The sequence below is a fragment of the Pyxicephalus adspersus genome, chromosome 10 (assembly GCF_032062135.1).
Source record: "Pyxicephalus adspersus chromosome 10, UCB_Pads_2.0, whole genome shotgun sequence".
Taxonomy (NCBI): Eukaryota; Metazoa; Chordata; class Amphibia; order Anura; family Pyxicephalidae; genus Pyxicephalus; species Pyxicephalus adspersus.
Window position 1 is genome coordinate 25,514,237 of NC_092867.1, and position 12,030 is coordinate 25,526,266.

The 12,030-nt window shown below is 38.0% G+C and overlaps 1 protein-coding gene across 1 annotated transcript in view; it reads right to left on the reverse strand.

Annotated features, from left to right (window-relative positions):
* CABCOCO1 (ciliary associated calcium binding coiled-coil 1) overlaps positions 1-11,642 on the reverse strand; it is a 33,905-nt gene extending 22,263 nt beyond the window's left edge. Inside the window, exons 1-5 of the mRNA XM_072424134.1 lie at positions 11,592-11,642; positions 9,934-10,040; positions 7,682-7,851; positions 5,299-5,443; positions 2,915-2,987 (exon numbers count right to left, since the gene is read on the reverse strand). Of these exons, the coding sequence (XP_072280235.1) occupies positions 2,915-2,987; positions 5,299-5,443; positions 7,682-7,851; positions 9,934-10,040; positions 11,592-11,624 (528 nt within the window). The 5' untranslated portion in view covers positions 11,625-11,642. The remainder of the gene's footprint in view (positions 1-2,914; positions 2,988-5,298; positions 5,444-7,681; positions 7,852-9,933; positions 10,041-11,591) is intronic.
* Between the last annotated feature and the right edge of the window lie 388 nt (positions 11,643-12,030).

Genomic DNA, 12,030 nt, shown 5'->3' on the forward strand with positions numbered 1-12,030 from the left:
ACAAGTTGCCTAATGTGCATCTGAATCTGGGTTAATTTTGTTAAGAGGCCAAGCAAAAAAGCAATTTTATTTAAAAGTAAAATTATCCTTAAATTATAAATACTTTTACTGGTTGACTGGTCTTTATATTATGTATTCAGTGGGATTTGTTCTGCATAATTTATTGAAATACATACTTCTATAAATCCTTCTAACAATCTCAGATCATAAACCAGAACATTCAAACAATTATTAATATGCAGATCACTTGCAAGCAAAGGTTGTGTACATGTGGCTTTGGTATTAGACAGAAATGATTTTTGGATTTTTTAGAAATAAACCGGATGACCAAATTCCAAACTACATTTTTTATGTACATATGTTTATGTAATTGTGCTGTGTAACCAGTTGATTATAATTCCCAGCAATGATTTCATCAACATATCAGCTAAAGTCAATGTGGTTTTAATGAACCATAAATCTGATGCAAGATACATGCTTAATTAACTAGGCTATTGCAGCTGTAAAACATAGACAAATAAACCCATAGTGACCCAACAAAGGTTACAAGCAAAGTTAAATCTGAACCTGTTTAAAATATAACAGTATCATTTTCAAGGAACTCTTCCAGTTTCTGTCCTTTGTTAACTTTAACTGAACATGTGTTTGTTAAGCCACTACAGAAGGGTAATTTATTTTACTTAGGACTGATTCAGGATAAAAGATTGTTGAACAAAGGAACAATATTTTATCAGAACTGCTTTTAAATACAGCTTCTTTGTGTACCATAAAAGGCAAGGATACATGACTAATTTTTTTTAACACGCACTACACAATTAAAGATCCCACTCATCTGATGCAATCACTCTAATATAGATTATACTACACAGGAACTTTTTTAAACTTGAGGGCAGTCATTGGCTTGAAATCACACAGTACTGTAATCGTACATGATCATTTGTAGAATTTGGCCTAAAAGCTAAACTGTAGGCAAACAGCTGTTCAAGCCATCTTTTGATCCAGACAGCCTTGCCGGATAGCATAGCAGGGTCATTTTTGTTTAATGCAGTTAAAGTAATATAGTCTGATTCTTGACCTGCCCACAGCTCACTGGTTGAACAACAGTGGGCCAACCCATTTAAGTAGAGCATGAGAAAGCATGCACATGCTACAACACACTGTTTTATTAGTATTTTCAGCTGTTTGTGTGCATGCAATTTTGTATATATGCATGAAGTTTTCTGCAATCACTCACGTTAACATGAATTTAGCAATGGCACCAAATTTGAAGAGCTTTGAGAGCTGCACCAAGAAGTGGCTGCAAAGGAACTGTGTAACTGACCCTACTATTTGCCTACTCACGGTTGACCGGACTGAATGGCTTTTGAATCTGCTTCTGCTCTGTTTACCCATTGTTGACTAAGATAAATCCTGACCATGAGTTGTCTCTATTGGTTCACGGGGGTGACCTCAACCTGCATCCTGACTGCATCTCTGCATTTCTACCTGCCTACTGCCTGTCTCCATGATTACTGCTTCAATTTTGCCTCGGACTACATCTTGAGCTGCTGTTTCCATCTGCATTATGATACACACATTCTGGAGTGCTTAACTCTGCTCTTCAGTGCTTTCGAGTGCCCCAGGCATCTGGGTTACCATTATAACTTTCTTTTTATTAGAACCTTAGTGGTATGATCATGCAGACTGCCCACCGAGAACCCATGAAACTCCCATGTGCCCACCTATTTTCTTTTCATCGTTCCAGGGGTGTTTGGAACAACATTGTAACAGATACCTTTGTGTCACTTCTAACCAGGTAAATAATTATAAACCTCTGTTTACAATGATGTCCCTAATGTTAGCAAGGTTGTAGTTTGATAGCACTATACAATGGAGTAGAACCTGGTTGGGTCACAGTACTGCTCCTCCCTCCTCAAGTCTGGTTGTGCATAAGATAACAAAAAGCTAACAGAAAAATAAATTCAGATGCAAGGACCTAAGTAACCAGTCTGATATAACAAATGTGCAGACCGAATTTACACACTTAAAAATGAAGGTTTGCCGCTTTGTTACCTTATGTGGCTCGGTGGTTAGCACTTTGGCTTTTGCAGTGCTAGGTCCCAGGTTCAAATCTCAACCAGAACATTATCTTCATGGAGTTTGCATGTCCTCCCCATGTTTGCATGGGTTTCCTCCAGGTACTCTGGTTTCCTCTAACATCCCAAAAACATGCATTTAGGTTATTTGGCTTCCCCCCCGAAAAAATGTACCTTACACTGTATAAAAGACATATGACTATGGTAGGGACATTTGATTGTGAGCCCCTTTGATGGACAGCTAGTGACATGACTATGGACTTTGTACAGTGCTGGGTAATATGTCAGCACTATATAAATAATGTGTAATAATAATAATGTGTCTTTTATGGCAGTGGTCGCCAACCGGCAGTCTGCGAGTAAAATTTGGTGGTCTGCAGCTCTGGCCGGTGCGTCCCTGAGCGGAGTCAGAAGAATGACCCTGCTGAAGGGGACGCACGGACAGAGCCATGGACTATGTCCCCTGTACAGAACGCAGGCTCAGGGAAGTAGGCGTGTTGTGTCTCTTGAGGTCTGAGCCTGCGATGGGAAAGTGGGCAAGTTATTGCATCATAACATCACGAAAGAGGAAGTGACACCCAGCTCCCCGCACATATGTGGTACGGAGCCGGTAAGTTTAGTGGTCCGCCGGTGCGAAAAGGTTGGCGATCACCGATTTATGGAATTGTGCACAATATATTACCTCTGACCTCTGAAGTCAAATATGGAGGTATATGTACCGCAGAATAATATTTCAAGTAATTCTTTTTTGTGGATCTTTGATTTGAAGGTTATATATTTTATTAGAGAATACTTCAGAAACAGCAAAAATAATATATGATAAACAAGCTCTTGCTTACCTCTGCTGCAATAACCTTTTGATCTCTTGGAAGAGTGAACATGCATTCATACAGCTTGTAGTGCTGAAATAAACTAAAAGAAGAAACACCATTCATAAGAAACATACATTAACAACAAATATGTCAGTACAAGTGCAAAAAAAACTAAATTTTAAAGATTTGAAGAGTGAGGGGTTTGAACCACTGTCAAGTGTATAAAGCTGTCTGTGTCACACTTATATTTGCTGTTTCTAATCATTCAAATTACCATGGGGGACAAAAGGGAATTAATAAGTCTCTGAGAAATTTGCTCTCTCAAATCATCTAGATCGCCAGTGTCACATGGAGGGAAAGAGGGTAATTCCAACATTTTAGGTAATGTTGAAATTAGCAAGGGATTAAATTAAATCATAGGGATTGGAATTAAATCATAGTACTGCTTTGGGGGGTCATTTTATGCCATTCTGAGAGGAGAAGTGTTACTAATAGGAATAGTAAGAATATGACCTTTATGAGATTTGGCAGCTGATGACAGATCACATGGGCCTGCGTTAGTCCTTTGCCATACTCCAGCAATAGATTGGAAGGATTTACACAATGATTATACATAGATATTAGAGGACTGAAATTTGATGTAGTGGTACAATCACTACATTTATCAAAATGGCTTTTATAAAGATTTCATAAAGGTATTTACCTTGTTTGTATATTGAATTAATCTGAATAGCTGCAATTCACAGATTGCTTTTCACTTGAAAGAAATCCTTACTGTTTAAATATGTTAAAACTTGTTTATCTATAGAATAAATCTGAATAGCTGTATGTCATGCATGCAATCAAGATTTCATAAAGATAGCTGTTTTTACAAAGAAAACAAAAAAAAATCTTTTAACTTTGTAAACCTTTTTTCCCTTTGAATTATTCTGAATAGCTGTAATTCAAGTTTAAAATAACTAGTAAATAACAGGTTGAAGTTTCATACAAGATTAAATAATTTCAAATCCCATTTTCCATCTTTTCAGAACAATCTTCTTTAAAATTAATACATTTTGCTATTATTTTTACAGCTGCATTGTTAAGAATTGACATGTTTAATACTTTAAAATGCTCTTTCAAACTTTCCTTAGCAATGATAAGAAAATATCTCCATCTCGGAGACATGCAATACATCACTGCTAGATACTGTCTCAAAGCAAACTTATTTTTTCCAATACCATGCTGTCAGATGTATCTTCCAAAGTGAGCCATAAAAAGAAAAGCAAAGAGATTTATTTAACAAGGTGATTTTCCTGCCACATTTTTAAGCGTTCAAAGCCGATTACATCATCTGAACTTTCTGCTATGCTAGGTGCATAAGCAGAAAAAAACATGTTAAACTACTATGAATCAGTGTGCTTTGGGCATACAGATAAATTGTTATGGCAACTAACTGTTTGAAAGGGTGGAATATCACCATTCACAATTTGCCCAGTGGAGAAATGAGGGTCAAAAGTGGAGCAAAGGCATTTAGAGCCAAGTTGAGAGCCAGTCTTCCTTACTGGCTATAAAGTAAATTGTGAAGTTAAAAAAGGCTCCTCATGGTTTAGTGAATACGCCCGCATGAGTAATGTTTTTAACAACACTGTCCATGACACATTTTTTATTTGCAATAACAGCTACATTTTCAGGACAAGTATTTGTATTTATACCCCCACTTGTTCTCTGGTTCTACAGAACAGGGACCATACAAAATCCCTCCATGTTATGTAGACAAGGAGAGATTGTGGTCTAAACACACTTCCTTTTCTAGCCTGACAACTCAGCCTCTGAACGAGTGAGCAATGTCACCATGTCGGGTAAGAAATAAAAGCCTAATAATGCAGCAATCACCTCTAAAGGCTATCATAGCTATACTTGGGGCAGCACGGCAGCTCACTCTGGCCTTTGCAGCTCTAGGTCTCAGTTTTGATTGTCAGCCTGGACACTATCTGCATGAAGTTTGCAGGTTCTCCCAGTGTCTGAGTGGGTTTCCTCCAGATACTCCAGTTTCCTCCCACATTCCAAAAACGTGCAGTTCGGTTCATTGGATTCCCTCAAAAAATTTACCTTAGACTGTGATCAAGACATATGACTTAGGAAGGGATATTAGATTGTGAGTCCCTTTGAGGGACAGCTAGTGACATGACTATGGACTTTGTAAAGCCCTGCGTAATGTGTCAGCTCTATATAAATACTGTGTAATAATATTAATATACTTTAATTAAGACTTTAACCTTGCCTCAAGGCAACAATGACCATGGCAAAACTAGTTTTGTGTTTTTCAAAACACTTTTCAAAGGGACTTTGAGAAAGAATTTAAATGACATATTAAAATTATAAGTCACTTTAGATTAAATATTAACAGAATAAAATTAACATACACATACCTAATTTTAAGGTAGTCGATTATATCTTTAGCTTGTTCAACACTGAAAAAACACAGCTTTCCTGTGGTCTTTACTAGGCTGTGTCCTATTCCACTCATGGCTCTTGCCAGCTCTTTTATATTCTCTTCAATGGATAGGTGTTTGGCTGAAAAGTAAAACAAGTCATGGAGCAATTCTCAAACTTTTTCCCTAAGGCTTTACATAATATTGACAACGGTTAACTCATTTACCTTACCATTTGAAAAAGTTTAGTTAGGTAATAGTAAGTAAAAAAAAAAACCTATACAAAACATTTACAAACGTCTACATAGGCAATGTAGTGGAACACAAAAAAATCATACTAATTCAAGGATGTCAGCTATATTCCCTACAGGTATATCCTGTATATTCTCCAGTAGCTGTTAAAGTGCTCTGTCAAATACAGTAAGGCTGGGTCTACATGGACTGTTTTAAAAACGCATATAAAAGTTCCTACCACGTTTATGTACGTTTTTATGCACTTTTACAAGTGTTGACTTTAAAACGCTAAAAATGTTTTATAAACGCCTATGACGCGTTTTACCGCGAATTGCCACGATTTTACATAAGCGTTTATAAAAGTTTGACTTTTATCCCTTTCAGGGAATGAGTACAGGGGTTCATAAAACTCCTGAGCTAAAATTTGTGTAAAAAATTGGATAAGGCTTTAATGGTAAATTATTTTATTAAATGTGTGTTTGTGTAACTAAACGTTTTTTTTACAGGTTATCCCAATGACAGGATGATGAGCACAGCCCTCGGAATACTCCTGACAGTGAGAGATCCCCGGGCACTAGGGGTAAAATGAGGACAAGGCTCTCCATTCATCTCTAGTGCTTTGTGATTGACTGAGGTTTTCCGTTTCTTAGCCATTCAGCACTAAACTTGAATGGGGAGACTTGTCCCCATTCATGCACTGTCCCCACTGTCTAGTGCTTTGTGATTGGCTGAGAAATAGTAAACCCTGATGACAGCTCAAGCATCAGGATTTCCCTTTCCTCAGCCAATCAGGGAGCAGAACAATCAGCAGAGCCTAGCTATGCTGACAGCTCCACTCCCCTGATTGCTTCTGCAGTCCTAGAGTAGCTGTAGTATGTGTTACAGATACAGAATACATGTCACAGCTCCTCTAAGGCTGCGGGAGTAATCAGGGGAGCAGAGCTGTCAGCATAGCATTGTCCTCATTTAACCCCTAGTGCCTGGGGATCCCTCACTGTCAGGGGAATTCCCAGGGCTGTCCTCATGTCCTGATTGCAGCCGTAGGAATCATCCTGTCACTGTGGGATAACCTGTAAAAAAAAAAAAAAGTTTAGTTACACAAACACACATTTAATAAAATACTTTACCATTAAAGCCTTGTCCAATTTTTTACACATATTTTAACCCATTTCAGGGAATGAGTAAAGGGTTTTATGTACCCCTGTAGTCATTCCCCAGGGTGGGGTGGTGGAGATCTGGGAGTCTCCTTATTAAGGGAGGCTTCCAGATTCAAAAGTCCTGCTAAAAACGCCTATAAAAGCCCCTATTGTTTTCAATTGAAGTTTTCATGAAAAGCCTACAAAAATTTTGTAAAAGCCTCCATTGAGTTTAATAGGAGCATTTTCAAGTGTTTTTCCACGTTTTAGGGCGTTTACCCTGCGTTTTATTTTTTAAACGTTGCAAGCAACGTTAAGCTCATAAACCTGCCTCAAGGAAATGTCCTGGTGTAAATTAGCACTTTGGAATGCATGGGGAATTCAAACATGGGCTTTCCAAGCCTCAAGTTAAACACAGGGGAAACAGTCCATGTAGACTAAGCCTAAAATACTTAAAAATAAAGTTTATTATTAATAATAATAATAATAATAATAATATTATTAGTAGTAGTAGTAGTATTATTATTATTATTATTATTAATAATAACAATAATAATAATAATAATAATATTAACAGTATGTGTCATTCTGAATTCATCCAAGTGCTGTGTTCATTTACAATCTTGACTAATTACTCTTGTATTCATTCACAGCACCACCTTGTGGATAATAAATCCTGGGTGGGTAGGAAAATGTGCCACCCACCCACCACCCTTTTCGAGTTTGGTTTGAATAATAATAGAAACCCCATGGCATTTTATCCTTAATTTTTTTAAAAATTAAAAAAGTAGCTCTAGCAAGGTGTTTAAAATATTTGTGTATGTGCAATACGTGCAATGATGCCCTCAAAACTGTCAAAATTAATAAACATGTTTTTTCCCACATCATTTTGTGAATGAAAGTCTAAGCAACAAAAATATTGCCAAATGAATTGGTAAAAAAACATTCTGTAGATCAAAGCAGAATATTGTATGCGCTTCAGTCTTCCATTAACATTGCCACCCACTTACTTTCAATATTCTCCATGAGGAAATGTAACAGTCCTATTAATCCAGTCAACTGCAGCGAGCTAAATTTTTTTTCTTTTCCCCAACAGAATCCAGATACATAGTAATCCACCAGGACGGCTTCTTTTAAATTTGTGTCAGTGTCATTAAAACAGAGAAACATTTCCATTATCCTAAGGATGAAAAAGAAAGCACTGAAATTACAAACCACCTGTTAAACAAGAAAATCGTTACTATACAGAAAAGCAGCCCTTCTTTACCCTTTTTCCCCTTAGGAACTTTTTGGGGGTCAATGGGAAAACAACTGGTGGCCAGTGGAAATTATGTCCCCCTACAGTGTGGGCTTGAAAAACACCATTATAGACAGATAAAAACATCATTAAAGACATGCAGCTGGCTCTACCAAGTGGTATTGGCTCCAGAACTATGCAGACATCTTCAAATGAAAGGTCAAGCAGGCACTGTTTGAGGAACCTCTGACAACCTCTGGAGGAACCATACTTCGCAATGGCTGCAATAAAGGGTAATGGTCATTGTCACACTTACCTTTTCCTCACTAAAGCACAGGCACCTTTCTCCTGCGCATGTCTATAGTTCTGAGCCTGGGCGTGCCTGCTCTTCCAGATTTAATCAGTATCACCCCTCCCGCCGGCCAATCAGAAAATACCCTCTAAATCACCCTTGGCTGTTTGGCTGGCTTGGACACAGCACCCAGCGTTTGTGCAATGTGTCAAGCAAGCAGATAGACCCTCCTGACTTTAGGCAGAAGGATGTCCTTAAAATTAAACATTGTGGTGTATCAAGGAAAAGAATTTCTTTAGTTATTTCTGTATTTATTTTAATACCAGAGTTGCTTTGGTGTATTTAAAAATTTGATTTGTAAATATCTATTCCCTAATTAAATAAACAGGAATACCTTCCTGTGTGTATGCTAGTCTTTTTATTATACTACAAGGTAATTAAGCTAGGTCTGTCTGAAAACAATAGACTCCTTGAAATCTTTAAAGGTTTGTAGACTACACGTTCACTTTTGCATTATAAGAGTTTTGCAAATCATATTTTACATAACATTATTATTCATCCTTAAGTAAACCTCCAATGTTCTGAGATAGTAGGACTCTTTCACCTATAAAGCACATAAAGAAATAGGGACAGAGGGCTTGGTAAGGCAATGTCATAATTTTTTTTTCAGTTGTGTTTATTGAGTTTTTAAGATTTTTTTAGATGGAGCATGTGTGAATCTATGGAAATACAGAAAAAGAAGAGGAATCAGGACATCACACTTCTCAACGTCTTAATTCTCAAAAGTTGCATATATCACCGTCACAGGCTCTAATGAGGCAGCTTGCATGGGTTTCAGGCTAGACTCCAATGAACAAAGAAATGAGTGCCATATATGAGGGTCCATACGTTGGCATTGAGATACTGAGAGCTTTCAGAGTTACCCCTGCCGGTACTGGCAGGGTAACAGTCCATATATTACTATTGAGCCATGAAGGGGAAAATATTTTGGCCCTTTAAACACAATGGCTGTGTTCCTCAGTGTTGGAAAATAAGGCTGCTTGAGAAGTTTTGTATTCATGGTAATAAATTTAAAATGTATATGTATACTTTGGGTATGGATCATACTAGTTCATGTGAAGTGTATCTTAATGATAGGTCCACTTTAAGCAGACTCTTGATCTTACGGTATCATAAACTATGCTTACAAGGCATATGAAGCCTTGTAAAACATTTAAACAGTATATGAGTTATTTATTAAATCAAAAAATATTGTTCTGGTTTTACTAGGAAAAGAGCAAGAGCAAGGTGGGGCAGATTCCCAATTCCAGGACTACGTCCAGAAACCTATTTAGCACACCCTGTTCTAAGTAGCAGATGTGTGGCTGTGGTGGAAAGCCCTGTTTTGTCATAAGGTGTCATTTTATCTCATGCAGTGTTATTTGATTGCCACCTCAAACAACTCTTTTTCATTTTCCTCTTCATAAACAGCTCTTCAACCTCTCCATTATCACCACCATGGAACTGTTTTTTTTTTTTTTTAATGTAGCCTCTCAACTGCAGGTGTCCATAGGGAATAAACAAGGACGGTATTGACCACTTGATGCTGTCCACTGTAAATAGTTCCATCTCTGATATATTAAGAACTGGTGCAGTGGTGGGGGTGGCTGAACCACACAGGGATCTCTATCCCTCCATTGGTCTGAACAAGCTTGAAAAAGTTAAACTGAAATTTCCAAAATAAACAGCCTCACCTCTGTACCTCATCTAGGTCTTGCTGTTCTAAAAGTGTATTTATTTGTGATTGAGAAAGAAAATCCAACTTCATATCTTCCTCCACTTCATCATGAAGGTTGTGTTCCTGTTTATAAAACACAAAATACAGAGATATACATAATATACATTTACAGACTGTATTTTTAATCAAAATTGTTCAGAATCCCCCATAAGTCATTATTATTAAACAGTATTTATAGAGTGCCAACATATTACGCAGCGCTGTAAATTAAATGGAGGTTGCAAAGCTTTTTCTTTGCTGTCTGTGTTTGATTGGTGAGATCTCTCTTCACATCAATGAGACTCTGTGGAGCAGCGGTTGCCAACCGGTGGTAGTCCGCGGCTCTGGCCGGGAGTCAGGAAAAGGACCCTGCACCGGTCAGGGCCGCAAGCCATGTTCCCAGTACAGATTGCAGGCTCAGGGAAGTGGCAGGTTGTGTCTTTGGAAGTGGGCGGGTTCTGGCATTATGACGTCACTGTGGAGGAGATGTCACTGCGGTAAATTTAGTGGTCCGTGGGCCCGAAAAGGTTGGCGACCACTGCTCTGGAGACCGTTCCTCTAAGTTATTAGAACAGGTATCCACATAGCAGACTTACCCTGTGCCTTCTCCCTAATTGTTCACTCCCACGTTTGTCCCCTATGACCATAGAACAACTATTTATTATATAACATAAAACATTTACCTTTTATTATTTAACACAAAAAATATATAAACATGAACTATGTAAAACACTGTGTAATATTTTGGTGCTTTACTGTTTATTAAAGATGAACTGAACTCAAAAGTCCCCCATTAAAAAAAAAATTAACTTACCTTTAATCCCGCAGGGCTGTCGATTGGTCCTGAGGTCTCTTCATTCGGGTCCCACGTCGTCCATCTTCTCTTTTTCCTGGTTCTTCTACCTACGTCACCTGTCCCAGGCGTGGGATCGGGTAATGTAGGTTGAAAAACAAATGCCGATCTCACTGCGCATGCGTGAGGTCGGCAATTATGTTCTCTTTTCGCGAAAAGCTCCTTCTGCTCATGCCCAAGCACACAAGAGCCTCCCGGGATGCGTGACATAGGTATCCCGTATTGCCCTCCCATTCATTCTTGATCGCCTTTATTTTTAATTGACCTGACCAGTTTTATGGAAATATCAGTGAATAGGTAAATACTGTGAACATTTCCAAGTCCTCTCCTCATGCTCCTGGGTTATTTTTGCTCATGCTTATTGTGGATGTCATTGCTCACTTGTAATTTTTTTAATATTATTATGCAGGGAAAAGCCATAAACTGGTCAGATCTAATAAAAATGAATGGTAAATAAATTGGTAAATGCCTTCAGTGCTTGAACATATAAGAACTGCATCTGTAAAGAGAGATTTTTGCTGCATTTGGTTGTCTATAAAAATCCAGGCATAATCATTCCAAATACAGGGATTGATTTCATAATTTAAAAAGTATCATGTTTTCAAGTGAATGCCCCAATCGCTTTGAAACTAGAAGTCCCAGCAAGTCCTGCATGGGTTGCTCAGTATTCAGCAGCAAAACAAAACAATGCATGCTCTGATATAATAAAGCACAATGCAGATTTATAGTTTATACACAAATATCCTTGAAAACCCTTCCTGCAGCCTGTATGTGTTTCCTACCTGCTCTGTATCATTGCTCCCCATAGACTCCATGTTGTTGCTGGAGTTTAGCTTTTGTGTTGCCATAGCGACCGCGCACATGCTCAGTCACATCCCAGGGACTGTACACTGCAGCTAGGACTGGGAGCCTGCTGGCAGATCTGCATAGTGTCACATTCCAGGGGAAACACGCTGATTCAGATGAATGTGTGATTCTGAGATGTGTTCAGTAGTGAAAATTAAATAATATTAACATTTTCAAGTCACCTCCTCATGCTGCTGGGTTATTTATGCTCATGCTTATTGTAGGTGTCATTGCCCCTGTGTTTTATCATTGATGGCCATTTACTGGTCAAACCAAATAAACCTAATAGAGAAAAAGTAATACACTGATCATTGAGTGTAATTAATATAAATAGTAAATCAAATATAAAAAAGGCATTTCTGATCAGTGTTGGAT